Source organism: Rhinichthys klamathensis, unplaced genomic scaffold, assembly GCF_029890125.1.
Source record: "Rhinichthys klamathensis goyatoka isolate OS25496 unplaced genomic scaffold, OSU_Roscu_1.1 h1tg000121l_1, whole genome shotgun sequence".
Classification (NCBI taxonomy): Eukaryota; Metazoa; Chordata; class Actinopteri; order Cypriniformes; family Leuciscidae; genus Rhinichthys; species Rhinichthys klamathensis.
The window spans coordinates 5,685,191-5,709,791 of NW_026606658.1; the positions used below are offsets into that span (position 1 = coordinate 5,685,191).

The 24,601-nt window shown below is 36.6% G+C and overlaps 2 protein-coding genes across 5 annotated transcripts; both read left to right on the plus strand.

Annotated features, from left to right (window-relative positions):
* The first annotated feature begins 6,064 nt into the window (after positions 1-6,064).
* On the plus strand, positions 6,065-16,820 carry ttll6 (tubulin tyrosine ligase-like family, member 6). 4 transcript variants are annotated; one of them, XM_056255692.1, is made up of 14 exons: positions 6,065-6,169; positions 7,984-8,021; positions 8,132-8,250; positions 8,343-8,473; positions 8,591-8,747; positions 9,125-9,268; positions 12,478-12,563; positions 12,660-12,885; positions 13,026-13,204; positions 14,197-14,385; positions 14,474-14,618; positions 14,792-15,031; positions 15,915-16,197; positions 16,302-16,820. In XM_056255692.1, exons 3-14 carry the CDS (start codon positions 8,230-8,232, stop codon positions 16,544-16,546), a joined length of 2,046 nt encoding a protein of 681 aa, XP_056111667.1. In that variant the 5' UTR covers positions 6,065-6,169; positions 7,984-8,021; positions 8,132-8,229; the 3' UTR covers positions 16,547-16,820. The 4 variants fall into 4 exon arrangements, with proteins under 4 accessions (XP_056111667.1, XP_056111666.1, XP_056111665.1 ...); XM_056255691.1 differs by having other exon boundaries at positions 6,067-6,169; positions 7,949-8,021; XM_056255690.1 differs by having other exon boundaries at positions 6,067-6,169; positions 7,981-8,021.
* Positions 16,821-19,366: 2,546 nt separating this feature from the next.
* Positions 19,367-21,599, plus strand: hoxb8b (homeobox B8b). The gene is made up of 2 exons (XM_056255694.1): positions 19,367-20,311; positions 20,602-21,599. Exons 1-2 carry the CDS (start codon positions 19,894-19,896, stop codon positions 20,919-20,921), a joined length of 738 nt encoding a protein of 245 aa, XP_056111669.1. The 5' UTR covers positions 19,367-19,893; the 3' UTR covers positions 20,922-21,599.
* The last annotated feature ends 3,002 nt before the right edge of the window (positions 21,600-24,601 follow it).

Consider the following 24,601-nt stretch of genomic DNA (forward strand, 5'->3'; position numbering starts at 1 on the left):
TATGGAGTGGATAAATCATCTCTAGGTTTAAACAAGGAGTTAGATGACAATTTCAGCAAGGAGATAATGCAGATTTTATGGAGGAATGGGGATTAATTTTATTTAAGGCCATGGTTTAGCTGTGAGAGAAGACGGGGGGGAAAAAAAGAGATCTGTTGCACATTGTAATTAGATCTGACCTCGACTTTGCCACTCAGCTATCTTAAGTCAAGCCATTTACTGTGTGGAAAGGGTCTGTAGATGCAGGACAATTACATGAAGATCATTTGGTCACCTATTTAAAAATGTGTCCTAATAATTTGAGTTAAAACCAGAGAATATTTTACCCTGACACAAAGACTTTGGAACTTCAAAGTAGCTGGGCAAGAGGCAAGATTTATTATTTGTTCACACTATGTACTGTAATCATAAAGACTGGAAATACTATGTGAAGTATATGTTAGAGGATTTGTTGCATAGATTGTACACTTTTTACAGAGTTTACTAGTGCTGCAAATGGTATTGATGAGGAAGAAATTCATTAATGCTACATTGAAATGATTATTGGGGATTGTACAATTGTAAAGTTTTTAGACCGTTGCATTCTGAATAATGTTTGTCAGCTGTTTTGACTATTGTTTGTTAAGTCAGTTGATGAATTACAAAAATATCTTCTATATCTTCCAGGGTATGAAGAAGAGGGCAGGTCTAAAAAATTAGATCCCCCCCCCCCCCCTCTGCACTATGCTGGAGTTACAATTTGCTTAGATCACCTGTCTTTTGTAATGTTTCAGTCCATTACTTTTAAATTCTGCTGCTGCCTGCTTTCCCCCATTGGCACATCTGAAATGTCTCAGACATTGGAGTTGTGCATTGTGATTTAGGTGTTTTTCTTTTTTCTTTTCAGAACATCAACTTGTCAGTACATCTTTACTGGTACCTCACTGCATTTTGTAAGCTCTAAAGTATGTGTATCTCTTGAGCTTGTGATGAATCTTGAAATTTGCTTGTCATTTGCTTTATAGCAGTACAGAAATGGGAGACAACATCTTGCTATTTTTCTTATCTCTTTCCCAAAGTGTTAGTCGTCATGATCATCTTTACACATTCAATTGTATTCTCAAACACAGAATCTAAATGAGTTTGCTAAAATGAGAGTGCCTGTTGATCCATACAAGGATCCATGTTAACGTATAGACATTTGGTCATCTGTAGTGCTTTAAGTGTAATAAGCTCTTCCACCCTTCATCGTAACAACACCATTTCTGTTTGTGCAACCAAAACTGAAATCAGTTCTCCAGTGAAAATTGCTACGGTCAGCTATTTTTACTTCTGGAGTATTGGTCCTTTTTTTATGAAGGGACCGATGCTGGGTTGGTAGGATACACCTGAAATAACTTCATAAGAGGAATATCTTCTTCTTTTTTCTTTTTCTTTTTTTGCTGAACATTGGCAGTCAAGTGAATTGTAAGATAGCTTTTCTTTGCCCTTTTTGGACAGAAAGATGTTTGGGGGGTATTTAGTAGAATATGGTGATGGTCTTATTTTCATTTTGATTTGTCTATTCTAATTTGTTACATTCCTTATGTTCCCTTGTAATTCCACATTGTTTTACTTGAAAGATTGAAACAAAAATGTAAGTTGAATAAAAAGACCAAAAAATACACTAATTGTTGATGTCATCTTAAATTCTTATTCAAATTGTAAATCATTTAATTTAATCATGATTTTCTTGTTCAACAAGGAGACTTTGGTATTGGGTCATTTACAATGGATGTTAAGGCTGTGATTGTAAAAGTGCAGAATTACCTCAGTAGATGAGTTAAAGTCCCTCTAGCCCAGTGTTAGCCTACTCATTGCGCGACTCGCCAAGCTTTAATTTGTGGCTCGCATGGCGGTAAATAATACGGTGATATGATGATCATGCAGTCACTACAGAAATTTCATTAAAAACAAGTAGGGCTATAACATAACCCATTAAAAACTAAAAGTGTCAGCTATTACAAATAATTTCGATCGGATTGAAAGGGGTGGTTTATCGAGAGAACATGTAAACACGAACGAGCCGTTCTCCTGATGAATAAAGTGTCATATAAATGAGTGTCCTGTCATTCTATAATTCTTTCACTGCGTCTGAAGCAGGACAACGGCTCGGGCTCACCCGTCCTTGTTTTAGATTCTCATCCACAGACGACTAGTTTTGGGCATTTTTACTGCGTGATAAATTACAAACAGCACGGCACAACGGTTAATATGTTCATAGTCTCCAAATTATGACCAGAATTGGATAAATATTAAGTCTGCTGTTTAAAACAAATAAAGAACCAATGTAGAAGAATGGTTATTAAGCGGCGACAGCGGGAAACTTTGTATATATTTGTAGTGTGCGCATGTCAAAAAATCTATTCCTATTTGAATCTTTGGACTTATAAACGCGCACATCAACCCGATCATGTATCACATCCCGATGTTTAGCGTTCATGTAAACTACAATGCATTCAGATTTATAATCGGAATGAATTCAGTCCGAATGAAACAAAAGTTGTGCATGTTATTGTTAACACAGTCTCTGCGCTGCGGAGTTGCCAGTTATGGCGGTCTTTCCAGCTCTTAACGCTGCATGTGATCTTGGACTTGGATGGTTAGATACGGGCTAATGTTGAAAAACAAATAACTTAAGGTCATTCTGGGATGAATGTATTCTGGAAATCCTGCTTTTTTGTCATTAAGGGAAATCATCTTGTCTCAGTAAATTTGGCTGGTAAATCATAAAGAATGTTTTTCCCCCACCCTTTTGTATTATTGCATTGCATAGGCTATTGTATGTTCAGGGGTGACAGATTGATAAGCAGACATGGTATTTATGACTGGATGTAACTTTTTATACTTTGCGGTAAAATGGCTCTCCTACTGACTTTGTCCTATCCATAGGGTCCTATCAGTGCGGCTCTGCTGTCGGTTTTTATTTTTATTTTTTTTATGTTTGTTTTTTGTGGTGTTGTTTAAATAGTAACCGTTAATACGGTTTGGATCAATGATCTAAAGAACAGATTACCATCACCAGAGTGAGAACCAATCAGAGATCAAGTATTTGCAAACGTGAATTGAGATTGGACATCTCTGTCCCCTTGACCTCGTGCTCTCATTTCGTTTTGAGAGCACTTGGCAACATTGTAAGCATGAGAAAATCCAATGGCATTTCCTTTTGAACAGCCAATACAGTCCGCGATACCACTGGCCCCCTCTGAAACCACTGCGCATTTCTGACGAAAACAGCAACAGGTACGTACTTTAATTCCACCGGACCCATTGAGTTTATTCCCTGTATTTATTTAAGAATATTAGCCAGCTAGCTAGCTAACCTGCTTTTGAAACGCGTTCTGTTGCCATGGCAATTGTACAGGGAAAGTCGTGCGCAGACTTGCATCGCAAGGGAATCAAGTACGCCATTATTTTGGTTTAGCTTGGCTTGTAAAAAGCTAGTTTAATAATATTTTTGTGTTGTGATTAGTTAGATATAATGCCCTAAAGTAGTTTAGATTGTTTAAATCTGAAGTCTTTAGTTACACTATGGTACAGTTTGAGTTTTACTTAATGTCAGACTGAGTAACGTTAACGTTAATTTAGGGTGAACTGGAAAAAGGAAAGATTGTGATTATTGCTTTCTGCTTCTTGAAATGTAACTAACGTTACAGCATCTGTTCTTCATGTGATAATTCACACTATTTAAAATCTTATTTCTTAAAATGGAGCAATTTGATTTATTTAAGAAACTCAGTAATGAGTTTAAATTGTTGTCCTTATTACATAAACTTACCATCTTATTTCAAAGACTTTATTGTTGCAAATCCCAGTATAATGTAACCATCAGCTTCTTTTTACACATGTAATATTTGTTCCAGGAACCAAGCACTTATCTCATCACATTTGACAAGTAGGGATTGTCTTTCTTCTCTGATTCTTGCTTGCCTCTTGGCCTTTATTTTCATGTTCATGTATCAGGTTTAGGTCTCCTGTGTTTCTAATAGGTCACTTGATCTTAAGGTTTCAGTGTGTCAGTATGTAAGTATATCCAAGTTGAGCCACCCATCAAAGAAGAGGTGAATTTGTTCCTTTTTGTCAGGGATTACGTGCCAGTACCCACTTCCAGAGGACAGCTCGGAGCGGGGATGATGATAGCCTTCTACTGGACAGCTAAAGCCAAGTGGTGTGTCTGTGGACAGGAGACTTTTACGTCTTAGAGGCCTGTGAGCTGAAGAGATCACAGGTTGGTGTAAGTGTTGAATCGGATATAAAAATGTGTTGATTTTATTGGATAAATTGGTAGTTTTACATATTACATTGATCGATAGTTTCAAAAAGCCATTGTTTTCCTTCCACCTATTTTCTTGTAATCCTTGTAATCTTTGTAATCCTCATGGTGAAATGTTTCTCCTTTAAAAGTTTTTCTCACTGAATAAATATTAACTGTCTAATAAGTTCGTAGGCCATTTCATTTGAGCTCAGGACCAAAAGGTCATGGTCAGGATACATTCTCTAGATCAGAATACTGTTACCTCAGGACTCTGACCTTCTTTCCCTCTGCTGACTGACACTTGCATACAGAAGCACCTTTAACTTCAGTTGGACCGCAATGATGTCGCTTTGTGCATCCTGTGTGGCTAGGTTTTTTTTTTTTTTTTAAAGTCACCATGAAATCAATTGCCAATTCTTGTTTCTTGTGGAATATTTCAGTGTTTATTTTAAATGATTTATCCTTGCACATCATCATTTTTTTAATTCATGTGCTCTCATAATCTTAAATCAAAATAATTTCCCTCCCCTTATGCAGAGACTCTTCTCTGATGTCGAGTTACTGGCGTGAGGGTTGGAAGACCTGGCTGTCACTCACATGAGATCACAGCAATAGGCAGAGTTGGGTTCCGGAAGTAAAAACTCCATTCATTTTCTCCTTATGGTCCGGAAGCCGTCAGCCCACATTATTTCAGCCTATTTTTTTAAATAATGGTGATTAACAGTGGAATTACCGGTGAAAAACTACATCAATCATGATGATGTACAGAAAATTACACCAATCAGAGAGTAAGAAAAAGCAACATGCTGCTCCAAAATAGCTCTTTAGCTCCGCCCACTCCCATGAAGCACTGCGAATGACATAATGGAGTTGATCTCTCTACGCTCTCGAAATACTGAAATGTTTGTATATATGCATATTTTGCAATAAACTTAAATTATAATGTTTTTATACATATAATCAACATTTGTAAATGAGTAGTTTTATATTTCTCCATCATTTTTAATTCGATTATGCTGTTCGCAGTGCTACAAGTTCAAGGGAATTGTAGTTCTTTCCCTCACTGAAACCGTTAAGTAGCCTACACACTTTTGTATCTTTTTTTACATCAAATTGCTTCAAAGTCTGTAGTGTTGTGATTCACCTTATAGCTGCTTGGCTTGGTTCATGGCTTATAACTCTTTATCAAAGACTATTTTAAATCCCTACAGAAAAAAAATAATTTCTGGAACCAGTGGTGCTAAAAAAGGGGGTGGGCACTGTTGCACTTCTATAGCAAACGACAACAAACCAATAAATTCCCAATGGATAAAGTCAAGTCCCGCCCTATATTCTTTCTTGTTCATGAAGAATTTGGATTACGTCACAATAAGGAAAATACTTTTGCAACTTCCATTTCATGCCGACTTTAATATTAATGATGTAAATTTATTGGACCCATTGAAATGGTTAAATACTGAAAATATGTTTCAGTTTAAATATTTAGTGACCTCAATCATGTTGTTGACAGGTGTGGTACTCAACTATGGAGAGAAACGGGGACAGAAACATGATGCTAAGCCTTAGTATTTTGCCCTTTACAAGCACACTACCGATAGGGTTGATTAAGTTTCACATTGAAGATGTGACATCACGCAGCAATATTAGATCTTTCAGCTCATAAGTTCTTAAATAGGTGTTTCACTAAATCTCTCAGCCCTCGCTCAGTCTTCATCAAAGTTTTATGTGTGTTCTCAGAATGGGGACACCAGCGGAGCACTCAGTGAGTGAAGTGTGCAGGCGTGAGTCTGATCCAGGGGTGGAGGGAGAAGGCTGGGGAAGTGACACTCAAGCAGAGCCCTGTAACACACCAATCCCTCTGCCTGCAGCGAACAAGAAGAAAAAGAGAAAGAAGAAGTAAGCCATTTCTATGTTATGGTATTTATATTTATTACCGATCAAAAGGTTGGGGTCTGTAAAGTTTTGTTTTTACAGACATTTTCAGCAGTCATTACTCCAGACTTCAGTGTCACATGATCCTTTAGAAATCGTTCTAATTTGCTGATGCTTTTATTATTATTTTTTTTTTTTTAGAAACTGTGATACTTTTTATTGTCACTCTTTGCTGTCACTTTTGATCAATTTAGTGCATTCTTGTTGAATAAAAGTGTGAATTTCTGACTGACTTGAAAACATTTGAACGTTAGTGTACATAAGATATTAAAGGCACAATATGTAGGTTTTTTTCGCCACAAGAGGGCACAGTTTCCAACAATAACAAAGGCGTAGGTTTATGACGCAGTGATGAGCTGAATGATGGGACTTGCTGTCAAGCTGATGGATCTAATAATGTTTATGGATGAGTGCAAACATTCATGTTTTTTAACATTATAGTGGTATGAAGCAGGTCGCGATTGCTAAAGAGACAGATATCACACGCGAGTCCCGCGAATATAAAGGAATAAGGACATTTAATTCCACTGAACTACCCGCAAGTGCTGACACAGGTCAGTTTATTAGACGAATTAAACTTGTGAGGTAACGCAGCGCTGCTTCACTTGGTCTAACGTTACACTATCACACTAAACGGCATTTAAATGTGTGTTGAAAGTTATAATGTTATACTACGTGTTAGTTCGTTTGCTATACGAAACTAGCAGTAAGCTAGATCAACATTAGAATAACATACTGACCATATTCTAACATTTCATCATGTTGAGCTAACGTTATATAACATTGATTTGTTTTATGTACATTTGCTCACCTGTCTAATAAAGCTGTCAAGTCGTGACTCGTGAACCTCTGTCAAGTCCAAGTTAGTCGCGTACGTGGAGCTCTCAGCATCTCAAAAACGCCACGCTGATATTGATCCTCATCTTAGTTCTCCTTGTTTGTCCCAAAGTCTGCTTGCCATGGTCTATGTTTGAAAGAAACAAGAACTGCGTGCCGCTAAACGTTACGCACTACGCAGTTGTCCACGTCTGTCGCCATGGTTACGTCATGGCTATGGCAGTATGAACGGAAACCGAGGATAGCGCGGATATTGCGTCATTGACAGGCGACCTTTTTTTCCGGGACGGCCACTTATTTAAAATTGGAATTTCTCTGAAATAAAAAATCTTTGGATACTTTTGGGATATTGTAAGTACACAACTGCAGGAAATATATCACACTGTGCAAGTGATTTTTGGATATTTTATTACAAAATTCTTACATATTGTACCTTTAAATCATTAACATTAGTTAATGCATTTGGTAACACAAACTAACACTGAACAATACTTATCTAGGTTAATGTTAATTTCAGCATACATTTTTACATTAGAAAATGTATAATGACCACCACCCAGTCCCGGATAAGTGGCAAGAAAATCAAGTAATTAATTAATTAATAATGTATAATGAGAAAACATGAATTAACAACTATAGATTTTTTTGATTAATAAATACAGTAAAAATGTTGATCATCACTTAGTTCTTGATATCAATTGCATTACGCAGTGTTAATAACTATAACCTTATTTATGTATTTATTATTACATAATTATTATTAAGAATTATTACCTTAAATTATCAGTAACTATAAGCAATATTTGTAGGTACGGGACCTTTGAACAAGATTATTGTAATTAAACGTGTAAAAACTGTTGTGTAAAAGTCAAAAAGGGAGCTTTTCAATTCCTGAACAATGCACAGGTCTGTCTCTTTGTCCTCTTCCTCTTTTTCAGATGACTGTGGATAAATCTCACCAACTGCAAATATGAAAGTGGTGGGTTTTTTACTCCAAACATTTGTCGATATAGTCTCAAAATTAACTGTATTATTAAAGCCTTGAGTATACGTTTGTTTATCCAATGGCATGCTTTTGTTTTTTTTAAGTGCGTCGTGCTGCTCGCAGATATGGGCTACGAGAGGCTGCAGAAGGAGAAGACTGGACCCTGTTTTGGACCGACTGCTCTGTCTCACTAGACAGGGTCATGGATATGAAGCGTTACCAGGTGTTTGCTGTCAAACATCATTCTTCTCTTGTTTATTGTCCTGTTCGTTGTAACCCTGTGGTTAACAAGATGCTTAAATTTCCCCCACACAGAAAATCAACCATTTTCCTGGCATGAATGAAATCTGCAGGAAGGATTTACTCGCACGTAATATGAACCGTATGCTGAAACTCTTCCCGAAGGAGTACAACATTTTTCCTCGCACATGGTGCCTCCCTGCAGAGTGAGTCGATTCGAGTCCAATCATACATTCGATTCGAGTTACAATACAGATCTTTTAATGAGCATAAAATGGAAGTTTTAATCTTTTCCCTTTCCCCACTCTCTCGATGTCCTTCAGTTATAGTGACTTCCAAGCCTACACCAGAGCCAAAAAGCACAAAACGTATATCTGCAAGCCAGACTCAGGTTGCCAAGGTCGTGGTATCTATCTTACCAAATCCAACAAGGATATTCGGCCAGGTGAACACATGATTTGCCAGGTGTATATATCCAAGGTAACAAAATGTTTATAAATTCACAGTTACAACAAGAAGCCCCTCTGTCATAATACTAAAATCCAATTAGATTCAAAACAAAGTTACAATTTATTTTACAGTACGTGTACTTACAGTGTACTTACCTAAGAAAGTACTGAGTAAAATAAGGTAACTACATGGGTTAAGGTTAGGTTTACTTTAGGGGTTGGTTCAGGATTATTACTATTACTAGTTATTACCCAGTTATTACAATTACTATAATAAGTACATAGTAATACATGGAGAACAGGACTGTAAAATAAAGTGCTACCCAAAAAAAAAAAATAAAGATCATTATAAATAGGCACTGATAAAATATCTTCCATTTATTATATAATTAATCTTTGTTTCAACAGCCGTTCATCATTGATGGGTTCAAGTTTGACCTGCGCATTTATGTGCTAGTGACCAGCTGTGACCCCTTCGGCGTCTTCATGTACAACGAGGGACTAGTCCGTTTCTGCACCACTGAATATAATGAGCCCACTGGCAGCAATTTGGTGAGGGGCTTTAAAGACAGTAAATAAACTTGAAACAGATTCATGCATTTTAGTAGTAAGTATTGCTTAAAGCAGGGGTTCTCAAACATTTTGGAGCCAGGGACCCCTTACAGGGGAAAAACATTTCCAAGGACCCCCTCATATTTATAACAGTGACTGAGCCTAAAGTTAATGTGGGAGCGGTTAATGAAATATTTTGACACAAATAGTCTCGACCCAGGGTCATATGCAGGGTTTTCTAAATAGCATACTGAGGTCCCAAAATTGATCTTGCTAGGGGGGTTCGGGGGCATGCCCCCCGAGGAATTTTAGATTTTCTTGATCTACACGTGCATTTTAAGGTGTTTTTAAGGCCAAAATTTTTTACTTTTTTCTTGATATACCCAGAAAGAATGGAAGTGCAATGTGACAACAACATGTCCCATAGGTGGGGCACATTGTAACATGACCATATGACAGATTAAAATGTTATCTGATCTAATCAAACAAATATACAAGACAAACAAAAAAGCTATACAACATAGTTCAAAACATATTCATTGTAACGCAGTGTGACAACATGACCCACTTGACCCCGCTATCCCCTATATTTCCTTTCCCGGTTGATACTTTGCAAACTGATTGTTTCTGTCGTTCGTTTAAAACTTCTATAACAGCTGTTTAGTTTAGCGATTTACATATTATCTCGCACTTTATGACCGAATAACTGAAGCGTCATGCGGAAATTCGCGCTCGGCTTGCAGCTTCTGTGAACATAAACCCGCCTTGATTTAATCTCCGACTCAAACATTTTGACATTGACGAGCGCTGTTAGTCTGCTGAAACCGCTCAGATGAGAAGGTCAGTTATCATCATCGCGATGTTTAATATCCTTGCAGCACCAAATTAGAGTTAATATTAGGCAATTATTTCACAACTTTCATTATACACATAGAAAAATTACAGAGGCCCGGACCTCAGGGACCTCAATTGTGGGTATACGACCCTGTCCCTATGCACAAATTTATAATTTACTATATTTTTTCAGAAAATAAGTTGCACCTGAGTGTGTAATACTTTGTTGCGTTCTTGAGGCGTAGTAGGCCTACTTCCCCTCACTCCACAGCAAATCCTTAAATTAATGGTATTCAGAACAAAACGAGAATGAAAAATAATACTATTAATAGATAATAATACAAATAATAATAATAATAGTATACAGACAACATTTATTTAAAACATCAAGTCTAAACGAATTAAGTTGAATCGAAACTGAAACTGCAGACGTTGGGCTCGTGCATCTCTCATTCGGTCCAAAGTGTCCATATTTGCGATGTAGCCTAACATTTGGATGCTTAACTATTTATGTAAAGAAAGCTTCATGCTTCAGTCCCAATATAGGCCTACACGTATCAGCATCTTCACATTTGGAGAAATGAGATTGGAACAACAGCAAGTCGACAGTATATGATTGACCGTCACTGCCTTCATAGTGTACAACAGACAAATTAAATTAAGCAGAACTTTTTATAAGTTCGGTGAGTATTTTATTTTGATAATGAACAGGTTTTGATGTCAAATTAGCAGTGCTAGAACTGACATATTGTGCGCGCACACGAGACGCCGGCGCGAACACTTGGATTTTTCCTCAGCAGTGGAAACAAAGGAATACTCTTGTTTATGGTCATAAAGATAAGAGTACATCATTCAAAAAGGCAAAGTGTCTATTTTTTATTTGTGTATACATTAAAAATGACTACAAAATGTCATGCCTTTTAAAAATAAAGAACACAACAGGATGCGCGTTCTGCCGTCTCTGTCTCCTTTCTGGCGCACGTGCCCAAAAATCGACCAAAACACAGCGAATACTTGACGCACAGACATAAGAAATATAGATAGATTATCTATCTATAGAAACCTTTAAGAGCCTACTTTTTTATTATTTGACATTAAATGCATTATATAAGTCACTTTGGAATAAATAGCAAGTTTTCAGATGCTAAAGAAAACATGACTTACAGTCGGGAAAAACGGTAGGCTGTTATAAATTATTTCGCGGACCCCCTGGCTATAGTTCACGGACCACCAGGGGTCCGCGGACCCCACTTTGAGAACCACTGGCTTAAAGCACACTGGTTCATAGAAAGATGAAAATTGCTTGTATTGAAATGCTGACTTCAAACCAGTGGTTAATGGGGGTTACGCGAAGCAAACTTCCGTATTCTGTAAAACAGGTCGCGCCGCTTCAGGTTCAGGTCTTTTGTATGTTTCGTTAAGTATAGAGCCGTTTTACTCAAATACCTTTGAAGGAGAGAGCAAAGATGAGCATAACCAATGTCTATCGCATCGCATATGCAGATTGATATCTAAAAGTTTTTAATTTTCCTTGTCACTAACATTTAGTTATTTAAATAGAATACAATGATTAAATCGTAAAAGAAAAAGGAAAAAAAAAAGAACTAGCTAGGTTAGCTGATTACCTTAAAAGTCCATAGATCTAAAGTGCTTGAAGTACTTGAATTTGACCCTAACCTGGAAAACAGCCATATTTATGAAGAGGTACTTGAAAAGTGCTTGAATTATTGAAATACAATATATAAGAAATTTGTGTTTAATCCATTATAAGGTGGTGTTCAAAGTGAAAATAATTTCCATGTTTTAACCTTGCTTCATTCCAGAATGAATCAGCGTTTTTTAATGAACTGTCTACTAACTCACTCTTAAAGGGATGGTTCATGCAAAAATGAAAATTCTGTCATTAATTACTCACCCTCATGTCGTTCCAAACCCGTAAGACTTTCGTTCATCTTCGGAACACAAATGAAGATCTTTTTGATGAAATCTGAGAGCTTTCTGTGTCTCCACAGACAGCTATGCAACTACCACTTTGACGCTTCAAAAAGTTCATAAAGAGATTGTAAAACTAATCCATATGAATTGAGCGGTTTATTCAAATGGCTTTATAGGATGAACAGACTGAAGTGCTGATTTTAGAAAATCAAGTGCGTTTTGTAATGCTTGTAAAAGTAATGCTTGAAAAGTCCTTGAAACCCATGGAATTTCATTTTACAGAATCTGTATGAACCCTGTAGATATCGCCGTCAGTACGTACTACCGTTAACACTCCGACAAGCGGATGCAATGAGACCTGTTTTCCTGTTTGTTCATGTGACCGCTGGCATAAAGCCTATTAGATATTTTTATTTGCTTTTCTTTATGCAACTCTACAGGAGGATGTTTGCATGCACTTAACTAACTATGCCATCAACAAGCATAGTGAAAACTTTGTACGTGACGAAGATACCGGCAGCAAACGGTAACCTACCGGTATATGTTCTCACAGAATATGATTTTCTTCTGTGTTTCTTTAAAATTGTATAGGAAACCCTTTTTCCATTTTCCATTTTCATAGAAAACTCTCCAGCTTCAAGAAGCACTTGGAAGCCATGTGCTATGATACTGAGAAGATGTGGAGAGACATTGAAGACGTCATCATTAAGACACTAATATCTGCCCACCCCATTCTCAAACACAATTACCACACCTGCTTCCCCAATCATGCATCTGGCAGTGCCTGTTTTGAGATCCTCGGATTTGATGTGCTACTGGACCGTCGACTTAAACCTTGGCTTCTTGAGGTTTGGGCTCCTTTTGAGGCTTATTTTGTATTTGAAGTAGTTTATACAATTTTTAATTACCTGTGACTTCATGATGTAACAAAATCAATGTGAATTGCTTTCATTCTAGCTGTATGCAATCTTTGAACCTGTGTGTTTAGGTCAACCATTCCCCTAGCTTCACCACAGACTCCCGTTTAGATCGGGAGGTGAAGGACGGTCTGTTGTATGACACTTTGGTGCTGATTAACCTGGGAGCCTGTGACCGCAGGAAGATCACAGAAGAGGAGAAGCGCCGGGTAAAAGAGAGACTCCAGCAGAACCGCTCTAGAGAGGCCAGGTATAACAATGACCACAGCTGCACTTAAACACAGCACTAGTTAATGGAAGCCTGTTTCCACCATGGAATAAAATATTTAAAAAAAAAGGTAGGCCTAATTGCTACTTTTTATCTCACAATTATGACTTTATATCTTGCAATTTTGAGTTAATCTCGCAAGTTCTCAGAATTGCGAGTGCAGAACACACAATTCTGACTTTATTTCTCGCAATTCCAAGTTTATGACTTACAATATAGAGTGCAACAGTCGGGTTCCGGAAGTAAAAACATGCATTTTTTCCATAGGGAAATTGATTTTTAATGATAACAATAAACCTTTAAAGACAGACCTACTGTGAGCTACGAGGTTGGTAATCCATAGTATGCGCTTCTGTTGAAGCCATCAGCCCAAATTATTACACCAATCAAGAGTCAAAATGTCTCTTTAGCTCTGTCCACTCCAATGAAGAACTGCGAATAAACTTAAAATATATTGTTTTTATACATGCATATATATATATGCTTAATGCTTCATCGGATTGTAATTTTATAGTTTATATTTTTTGAGGGGTGTTCAGAATTCCAGAGAAAAAATTTCTGATTTGCGAGATGTCAAGATATAAAATTGTTAGATAAATAATTATGCATCTTCCTTATCGAATTAAAGACACAGAGAGTGACACTGATATCAGGGACCAAGAATGATGCCGACACAGAAGTGTAGTTCACTCAAAGTCAAATCTTTATTGAAAGCCTTCAGCTTATATGCTACGTGATATGTGCGTAAGAGAACAGGTGTGAATGAACCACAACCTTGATATAGATGAGGCATGATAAAAACAGAAGAAACAAAAACATCTCCATATTTGATAGATCATGCGATGCACTCATGCACAATGGAAAAACACAGAACAATTTTTGTTAAAAGAAAAGAAGACTTTGCACATATTGTACTCCTTTGTCTATAAAAAATCTACATTGTCTATTAAGTGCCAAGCGTGTTGTCTCAAAAGGAATGAGGAGATTCGTCAGTCTCAGGCTGCTAGTATGGAGCAGATGCAGAAATATGAGGCAAAGAACATGGGTGGATTCCGGCGGATCTTCCCTCGGGAAGGAGGGGAGCAATACGAAAAGTATTTTCAACACAGCAGCTCTCTCTTCCAGGAAACTGCAGCCTCCAAAGCCAGGGAGGAGTGTGCCAGGTGTGCACATACTGCTTGTTGTTTTGCAGGAATACATCAAGCTAAATTTAGACAGAAAAATGTTCATTCAAAATGTGCATACTTGTAGGCAGCAGCTGCAGGAGTTGCGTCTGAAGCAGGAACAGAAAGAACGGGAAAAGAAAGGATCGCGTAAGCAGGATCTTCAAGGTGAATCTGCTGGAGAAAGAGCAAAACCAAAAGGAATTCTGCCTCCTCACCAAAACCCCAATGCAGTAAGTCATTCTCTTGTGTTTATATGTGTACTTTGATAATGTTTATTACAAGTTTCTTTCGTTGACTAAACAAACATTGGGTCCTTTGACCTACCACTAGAGGGACCCTGCTGTCTTTTTAAAGAACTCATGAATAACTAATGAATTCCTTTCGGTCTTATCGATTTCTTTAGCTAACACCTATGTTAGATCAGACCACATTGAGGGGAGAGACACCTGTTGCTCTTGACGTAATAGAGGAAGAGGAGGCAGAGAGAGTCAGTGAACTTCACCAACGAGAGACTCTGCTGCTGAACATGGGTGTGGTTAACCAGGTGCGCCAGCTACTTCAAAGTGCCAATCATCTTACTGAACTTATCAAACACTCACATGAACAAGCCAGCTTTTCCCCACACTGCAGACATGATCACAAGGTATGTGAACAAAAAAAGCCCATATTAAAGGGATAGGTCAACCAAAAATAAAAATACTGTTATCATACTTATGTCATTTGAAACCTGCGAGTTGCATAAACTGCTAAGACTAGTCTTACAAGTTAGTCATCAAATTTTTTTCTTCAAGACTGTTCATAACTTTTTAAAGTTAGTTACATAAAAACGTACATTGGTCTAATTTGATACTGAACAGTTAGGCTGATTACCCCTAACTAACTGCTAGTTAGTCATACTAGTTCTTAAGACACTGTCTTAACATAATGGCTACGTTTATGCAACTGGCCCCTGTATGATCTTCTTTGTAACTCAAAAGAAGATATTTTGAAAAAATGTGTGAAATAAGTCAATGGGGTTCAGTGCAGTGTTATTTTAGTATTATTTACATTACTGTTATAGCATTTATTCATATTTTGAATTAGCTTTATTTTTATATTTTCAATTTTCATTTTAGTTTAGGTTTTAGACATTTTGTTCATTTTTATTATTTTGTATTCATTTATTTCTATTTAGCTTTCATTTAGTTTTATTTCAGTTTTAGTTTTAGTCATTTTTGTACTTCAACTTATTAGTTACCAACGCAATATTTCAAAAATTTTTTTAAGTTTATGTTTTTCATATTTTATTTTTATTTTATTTTAGTTTTAGTTAACAGTAACAACACTCATCCAATGTTGTTTTGGACCCCAATGACATTTCATTGTATGGACAAAAAAGATAAAAAAAAAAAACTCTTCAAAATATCTTCTTTTGTGTTTCCACAGAAGAAAGAAAGTCATACAGCTTAGTTTCTCCTCTCTGACTAGACACTATTTTAAACCACCTTTTTTGTCAGTTCTCCTGATAAATTACTCTTTCTATCCAGTTGGACTCCATTGCAGAGATGTCTTGGAGACAGAAGAACATCTGCACTATCATGCAGCAGGTGTCTACAAAAGCCAAGCCCTGTCTGCGGTGTGTGCATTCCCAACCGCTGCAAAACCGAAAGCCGTGGCCCTCTCTGGAACATGGTCTGCTCCAGCCAGTCCAGACTGAACTGGGTGGTTTGGCGCACTGTGGAGCAGAAGAGATGGCGGCGTCAAATGCAGAACGACAAGCATCTGCTGGTCTAATGAAAGCTGCTAGTGCTCAGCGGATACCTTTCACAAGTGATTCACTTTTCGAATAGTTCTCTGGCTCTTACTCCCATATCATAACACTAATAAGAGATTGTTCATAGAAAATACACCTCTCTTCTTTCTCTGCTTCACAGTAGGTGGGTCTTTCTCTTGGCGTCAGAGCAGTATGAGTTCCTCTTCGGCCGAGTCAAGAGCGAGAGCGTCAATGTTAGGAGTGCCTCCCCTCGTTCCAAGGCGACCACAGGGTGCCGGGATGCTCCGTGACCCCAAGTCTCTCTACGTCATTTCCATCCCTGCTCCTCTTGTCCCAAGGCCACACCTCTCTCACGCCATTCGAAAGGCCCCTCGCAGAGTCCCCCCACATGAGCACAGCCACTGACTCAGGACGTGTACAAGCTCATCATAACCAAGTAAATCAATACAATAAGTATAGACTAAGGAAACTGTTCAGTGAGATGTCAGTATGAGTCAGGAGTACAAGGTGCACGAGAAGGTGTGCCTTCACTGTCTGTATTCCATACTGGAAATGTGAAATTTCGCTCTGCTATTTTCAATATAAAGCAATTTCTCAGGTTTGTCAACTTTTTTCTGTAAATCGGTTAGTTAGTCAGGAAACTTGATTTTGGACAGTGGGCTGGTGCCTGCTGTAGCCTTTTTAATGTTTTTAGCATACATTAGTTTGAAACAAGCCATAAGTGAATGATTTTAATTAGGGCTGTCAAACGATTAATCACGATTAATCGCATCCAAAATAAAAGTTTGTGTTTACATAATATATGTGTGTGTACTGTGTATAATTATTTTGTATATAAATGCACACACGTATATATTATAGAAAAATATGTTATTTATATATAAAATGTTTATATTTATATAAAATATACATTATATATAGGCTACATTCAGTCTATATACAGTATATACAAGCAAATATTTCTTAAATACACATGCATGTGTGGGTATTTATGTATTAAAAATAATTATACACAGTACACACACATATATTATGTAAACACAAACTTTTATTTTGGATGCGATTAATCGCGATTAATCGTTTGACAGCCCTTATTTTAATATAAAATAATGTGAATATACTTTTATACATTCTTTGATTTAACACAGCCTTTGTAAGCTATTTTCACGACTTCATGTCATACTGAGCCAATATGAATAAACATTTCAATAGAACTTTTTATAGTATTTTGTTTATTAGTTCTAGCATGCAAATCCTAACTCTTAAAGGAATAGCTTACCCAAAAATTAGAATTCTGGCATCATATACTCACCCTCTTGTTCTTCCAAACCTGGAAACTTTTTAACTTTGTAAAACACAAAAGAAGATCATTTTTGTCCATACAATGGAAGTCAATGGGGTGGGCTACAATGTTGTTTGGACACCAAAATTCTTCAAAATATTTTCTTATGTTCTTCAGAAGAAAGTAAGAAGTCATACAGGTTTGGAACACCATGAAGTTGAGTAACTATTTTCATTATTCAATTTTCAGCTGCAAAACAGATTTGATATATTTTGTTGTTAGCTAGTAGCCTATATATCAGACATTCTGAATAAAATATTAGGGTACAATTGAGCAGGTAAATTCTCCACTATGTTTAACAAAAACATAATTAAAAAGGTTTGTATACTAGGGAAACATCTTCATGTATTTTTTTTAAATGTATGTGGTCATAAATAAAAAAGAAAGAGGGCAATAATACAAAATTACGGGTAATGTAACATTACAGTCAGACCACAGTCAGATGCTAGCTATAGGATAAGCCTTAAACTTAAAATAATTTATCTAAAAAAAGCCTTTATATTATTAAATTATTTTTATTTTTATTTCAGCCGTAGTTATAATTTAACAAGTAAAAAAGAAAAGAAAATCTAGTTAAATTATTACTCTGTGAATGTGATTTCCTTTATCGCACGTTAAAGCAAACTGCTTGCCGAAATCATCCGTGTAATTTCATCTCATTGCTGAATAGCTAGTTTTGCATCGTCCTACTTTGGAGTTAGTTTGGAGAATTATTTAAATTATTTTTTTTTATCCTGTCTGGCTAAGCAATGAGTTCAGATATGAACAGTTTCTTTTTTCCTTTTTTAAACGCATTTTGCTTCAACGATGCACACCAGATTTACTTTAGCAAATGAATGTATTATTATTATTAAAGAATAAGAATATATTACATCATATTATTTTACAGATAAAAGCAGATAATAATAATACGGGGTTGTTTTACAGCGAAATGCGAGTTAAATGCAGAAGCAGAGGTCTTGATACAGAAGAGGCCTACGCTTAATTTCGCGTGGCTTGATCTAATAGTGCATAAAATGAAGGCAGTAAAAATCTAATTAGTTGCTCCTCTGGTCGTAAAGTAACTGCGGAAAATGAAAGCATGTGGTATGAAAATATCGTGCAGCTGTTCAGCTCCGCATTGTTTGCTCTCTCATTTTCTCCACATAATTACTCTATTCTCCTTTCCCTCTCATGGTGCAAACAGAAAGAGAGAGGGAGAGAAAACAACCAAAATAGCTTGCACTCAAAAAACATTTTTTGTTTTTCGATAGTCCAAGAAAAAATTACAGTTAAAAGCAAACAATGTTATTAGTGTAATGTTTTTGTGCGCATGGATTCGTTATATTATTCCGTTATCTCCCATTGTAGACCAACAGATTCTTTGTCATCCTTGAATGAATTCGAGTGAACTTACAATGTTCACCACACGATGGCAGTGTTACTCTAAAACCAGACAGGATAACTCGCCTAAATTCCCAGTCTAACCTGAAGAGAGAGATCCTCACGCTTTACTCGTTTACAAAATATATATATATATATATATATATATAAACTTGACTTTTTTCTCTCTTTTTTTACAGTTCTCAAATATAGTCAATAAAAAGCTTGTGAAACAATGACATAAATTCCCAAATATTAAAAGTAACCCCTCTCTCACTTTCTCTGATGTGAAATGCAAGCTTGATATAGGCCTAAACATGGGTGGTCTTTTCTTCTCTGAGTTGAGTGATAAAAATCCTTTCCACCTTGAAACTACTCTGCACTTCATGACGTTTCCTATGCGGAAGGGAAGTAGCCTTATGTCAGTATAGCCTATTAGACTTATGGACACAAAGAATAGCCGCCCTTAATCATCAAAACAAACATGAATGTAATTACAAATGTGGTATATTTTTCATCATACGATGGACCTGAATAAATCTAGTTTTGTTATCCCACTGGAAACATTTCGTTTGTCGTGTGCATGTGCTCTGGCACTGAAATGGTTTACCAATAACAGTCCTACTCCGCCTTCCCCTCTACCTCCCCAAGAACTCCCTCTCTCCCCTTTTTCATCTCCTCTTTTCAGTCTCTCCAGCTCTTCCTATCACAAGATCGCGCTTTGTCTGTTTGGAGATGGCGAGTCCATCCAATGATACAAGGAATCAATAACTGACGCTCATATGAAATGCAACTCACTATCAAAGAAAGTAAAGAAGGAAAAGTATTTATTGCTCGGGGACCGTTACTAAGGAGTCATGTGGGTGCAGCTACGGATACATTTGTTTGCATGAATATTTACGACATTTTGCGCATAATTTCCACCTGGATGATTTCGCTTTTCTTGTAATAAGATAGGCCTGCATTTGCTCAAAAATATTATTCATCTATAGACTGCTTGATCGCAATACAGTTGTCAAAGTTGATCGGGGACTTGATCTTACAAGCAATGAGTTCTTACTTCGTCAATTCCCTCTTCACTAAGTTTAAAGGAGGCGATTCTCTGCGCTCCAACTGCTATGATTGCTCAGGGTACGCGCCGGATCTCGGAAGCAGACCATCTGTGCTGTACGGTCACAACACAGGATCTGCGTTTCAGCACGCGGCTCAGTTCCCGGAATTCTACCACCACGGTACATCATCGTTCTCCCACGCATCTTACCAACAGAACCCGTGCGCAGTCGCTTTCTCTGGAGATGCCACGGGAAACATCTTGGGCCAGGACACTTTACAGAGACAGTCGTTCTTCAGCGCCCCAGATGCGGATTTTACGCAATTTGGGGATTTAAAGGTCAACAGTATCAGGGATGATTTGGAAAGTGCAGAACCGTGCGCAGCGCAGCTCTTCCCATGGATGAGACCACAAGGTGAGATGAGCGAAGAGAAACACCTAGTCTGTTATAGTCCCACATAAAACACCATAGACAATGGTAGGCCTACTTATTACCCCCAATTAAACGCTTTATGGCACCTATAGATTAGTGAGGAATTAACACCCCTTAAGAAAATCCGGATTGCTCCGTACACGTTATTTAATGGCAATGAATAGAAACTTTGAGAGTTTTAAGACTTTGTTGTTTTATTTCGTTTACAGAGATAGATATATGATCAATCAAACACTGTTTAGCCGGAAATAACGCTTCTTTTCCCCCAATAGCTACCGGCCGGAGAAGGGGCAGGCAGACCTACAGCCGCTATCAGACGCTGGAACTGGAGAAAGAGTTCCTGTTCAACCCTTACCTGACCCGCAAGCGGCGCATCGAAGTGTCTCACGCACTGGCCCTCACCGAGAGGCAGGTCAAGATCTGGTTTCAGAACAGGCGCATGAAGTGGAAAAAAGAACACAACAAAGACAAGTTTCCCTGCAGCAAAACGGAGCAAGAGGAAATTGAGAGACAGGGGCAAGAGGGGAGCCAGGAATCAGAAAAACACACATCAGGAGAAGATGACTCGGAGACTTCCAGTAATTCTAAATAGGCTGTCGACTGCAAAAGAAAACCATCGCTGCAAATATATAAGTTTGAGGTTCAAAATGACGTCTGTCGACAAGCAAAGGCTATCAAATACAAAGCCAATCATGTATTCCGTTCATTGAGGCATTTCTGTTTTCCAACAGTGATTATTTCCGCTTTTTATGGTTTGATGATGTATCAATCTCAGTTTTGTAAGGTTCCACTGGTGTTTGTCCTTGAGTAGATTACTCTTGAGGTTACTGTTGCAGTGAGGGCATATGAGGAGAAGGATATGGTCTGCATGGCGTCTTGCTATTTCCTATCTTCAAATCTTCCACAATCCAAGTTCTCTTCAGTAACTTTGCTACAGCGTATATAACATGGGTGAGGAATCAGCATTAGTGAGTGCATTACTGTATCTCTTACTGTAAGAAAATGCACTTTTTGTGATTGTTAATTACTGTTCGCCTATTAAAGTTTACAAATCTACAACCGAACTACCTAATATATGGGTCATTGCGTCAATCATTATGTCAGTGTATCCATGCGTTATGCTTTCCTGGGAGAGGATGGTTCAGACGCACAATGTTATTCTTAAAATGCTGTGTAAATATTTCGTGGAAGCACTGTTCTATTGTATTTTCTATTGTCTTTAACTGGAAGTGGTTCCTGAAAGAAGCCACAATAAAATATAAGAAAAGAATGCCTTCGTCGCCTTTGTTCTTTTTCCTCTTCCACTGGATTGCCTATAATAAAAGGTTTTCTTTTTCTCCTTCAGAACACAAACACCCAAATTGTTCTCAATTATTGTCTCACTCCACAACCTGAATAAACAAATATAAAAGCCTCGATTGAACGAATAGCCATGATGTATTTAATAATTTGTAAATCAATCTCATAAAAATGAAAATAGGCCCAAGTAAACTAAATCAATATAAAAAATTAAATAAAATTGTAAACCAATAATCGCATAAAAATCGTGCTGCCTTAAATTAAGTACAATCAACTTGGTTTTTAAGTCATTTCAACCTAAATTACACTAAACTGACTACAAAAATGTGTTGAATCTTGTATAACATAAAAAGTTGAAAATTGCTTAACTTATTTTGATGAGTTAAGCAATGTAAAAACGTGTTGTCATAACTTAGCCTTTTGATTATAATTTTTTAATATGTGAGATGGATTGCAATAAACATGGGTGGCCAAAAGTTGTCTTGGGTTTCAAATGTGTTTAAAGGACCTGGATCTGAGGATATTTTAAAGGAACTAAAGGGTATGTTACTCTTAGAGCCATAACAATAACCAAGCAATAATATTAATGAACAAATATAAGCCTATACCCTGTATACTTTTTCCTTATTCACATATATTGACAACAAAGTGTCGACCACCGAAACCATTTGACCCCAAGCCAAAAGTTCAATATGAGCACTTGCAGGCAGTTTACAGGCTTTTATTACTCTGGTTGGATTCCCGAGCAGTCTGGTCTCAATCTCTGTCTCTTCCTTTATGAACAGCAAGTGCCAGATGCCTCTTAATTGTGCTATACCTTTTTTTCAGAGCTTTTGGCTACCTTTAGTCTAGGACATTCATTGCCTGAGATTAAATATTTGAAGATACTGAGCTCTTCTCTGTGTACACTCTGGTCTATTAATGTGGTGTGTAATTTACTCTGGTATAGTGTGATTTGGAATGTATTTATATATTCCTTGAATGAGTTTAAATAAATAGATCAACTAGGTTGTTTACTTTTTATGTCGTCCTAAAATGGACCTGAAAGTATTGTCATTATCATTGATCTATCATTTCAAACCAAAGATAACAAACTGTGACAACGTAAAAATACAAAGTTGTAGAATTCTCTAAATTCTAATTAAAGTTAAAGCCGTATTTAAGCTGATAATAGGCCTATACCCTCAATATACAGAACAACAAGAATGGTTTGATAGCAGTTTAATGCTTTTTTCCTCCTTAATTTGAATTCAAGAAATTAAATGATTTTGGTCTAGTTAAACGGAATGTAAGCCAAAATGTTTTCAAATAATATTGTAAGCCTATTATATTGGTATGATCGTTTTACTGAAGAATACAGGCTATTAAATATAAATTGACGAATTTCGATGTAGGCCTATATGTTTAGAGGTAGCCTGCACCAATTCCGTTATTTTGGCAAAATGTGATCTGCATTTGTATTCATGTATAAAATGAGCCGACCGAGAAGTGCACGACCAACCAGAAATATCTTGAATATTCTAGAAAAAGAGAGACTATGGCCTATTAAATGTTCAAAGAGAAATCGAAATAATGGGAATATGAATGTTGCATGATATTCGTTTGCCAAAACAACAGAAGTAAGGTAAAATGTATAGGCCAAAAACAATGTATGCAACGGGTATATAAACACAGGAACTGATTTGAAGTTTATCTGAAGACTAAACGATATTGAGCTGTATATTCAATTAAAGCTTCGCTAGAGCTTTACAGATATACTTTTTAACTTCCAAAGAACGATAAAACATCCAACAACCAGCCACTCAAATGGTTCTTAATATAAGGAAACCAATGCTGCAAGCCTGACTTTTTTTTTTTTTTTTTTTTTGTCCACAAAATATTAAACCTGATGTTGACAAGGGTCTACAGTCGGGAACAAGAAGAACTCTTTATAAATATAAATATTTTTATAATGGTTTATTTCGTTATTTTTTTCTATGAGGAAGTCATGAAGACATCATGAAATCAAACATTTTAAAAGCCCGTATTATTAAAGAAAGATATTAAACGAATTTTGAGGCCTGGACAGAAGAAAATGTTAGCGTTTTCTTTAGGCTGGGCGTACAGGCTTAGAGAGACCTATATAGAGGTGTTACAGATTGTTTATATATTTTATAAATGTACCATTATTATTATATCAGATATTTTCGGAAGTTTTCTTTATGAAAAGCTGCCTATTTTCATGTTTCTGAGACTATCAAGATCACAATCTAAAACAATCTCACGGGAGCAACTAAATATATATTTTTTCAGCTGTAATGTAATCCTAAATTAATAAAAAACGAAATATATTATGCCACACTTCGTAGGGCCTTTCATCTGATCTCATGGGCAAACATTTTGTTATCTGAATACTATTATTGACGAGAATACGTTTGAAGGAATATATAATGTAAAAAGACTTCTGTTTGTGTGTAAATGCATAATATGTAGCCTACATTGTCCACTCTTCTCAGAAAACGGTGGTATAGGCTACATATATATTATAAACCACCGTTTTCGGTGGGCTAAAATCGTGTGGCCTATTAGCAGAATCATGCATTAAATTGTCCTTTTAATAAATACATTTATAATATTTTTTTTAATAAAACAGTTTAAAACAAGTTATTTAAAGTATAGGCCATACAGTTAACGATTTCAAGTACATTTAGAATCGTTTATGCCTAAAGAAAGACGTAATTTAATTAGGCTATATTACATTCAATTATATTCAATGTAATTCTCAGTCTATGCCATCTATTTTCTCTTTCTTAAGCTAAACTTCAATAGAAATTACTAAACTCAAAATATAACAGATGGAAACGCTTATATTATGAGGATGAAATAATTATTTTGTTCATTTTAAGTTTTAAGAATACAATAACGAAAAACACTGAAATGCATATCGTTTGTAAAGCTAAATGAGTAAGAATTTGATTCTATATTTTATTTAGC

Coding starts and splice junctions, on each gene's coding strand:
- ttll6 (XM_056255692.1), top strand. CDS start 8,230: ATGGATATGAAGCGTTACCAG. Junction 13,205..14,196: donor AACCGCTCTAGAGAGGCCAG/GTATAACAATGA, acceptor TTGTCTCAAAAG/GAATGAGGAGATTCGTCAGT. Junction 16,198..16,301: donor TCAGCGGATACCTTTCACAA/GTGATTCACTTT, acceptor TCTGCTTCACAG/TAGGTGGGTCTTTCTCTTGG.
- hoxb8b (XM_056255694.1), top strand. CDS start 19,894: ATGAGTTCTTACTTCGTCAATTCCCTCTTCACTAAGTTTAAAGGAGGC. Junction 20,312..20,601: donor CCCATGGATGAGACCACAAG/GTGAGATGAGCG, acceptor TTCCCCCAATAG/CTACCGGCCGGAGAAGGGGC.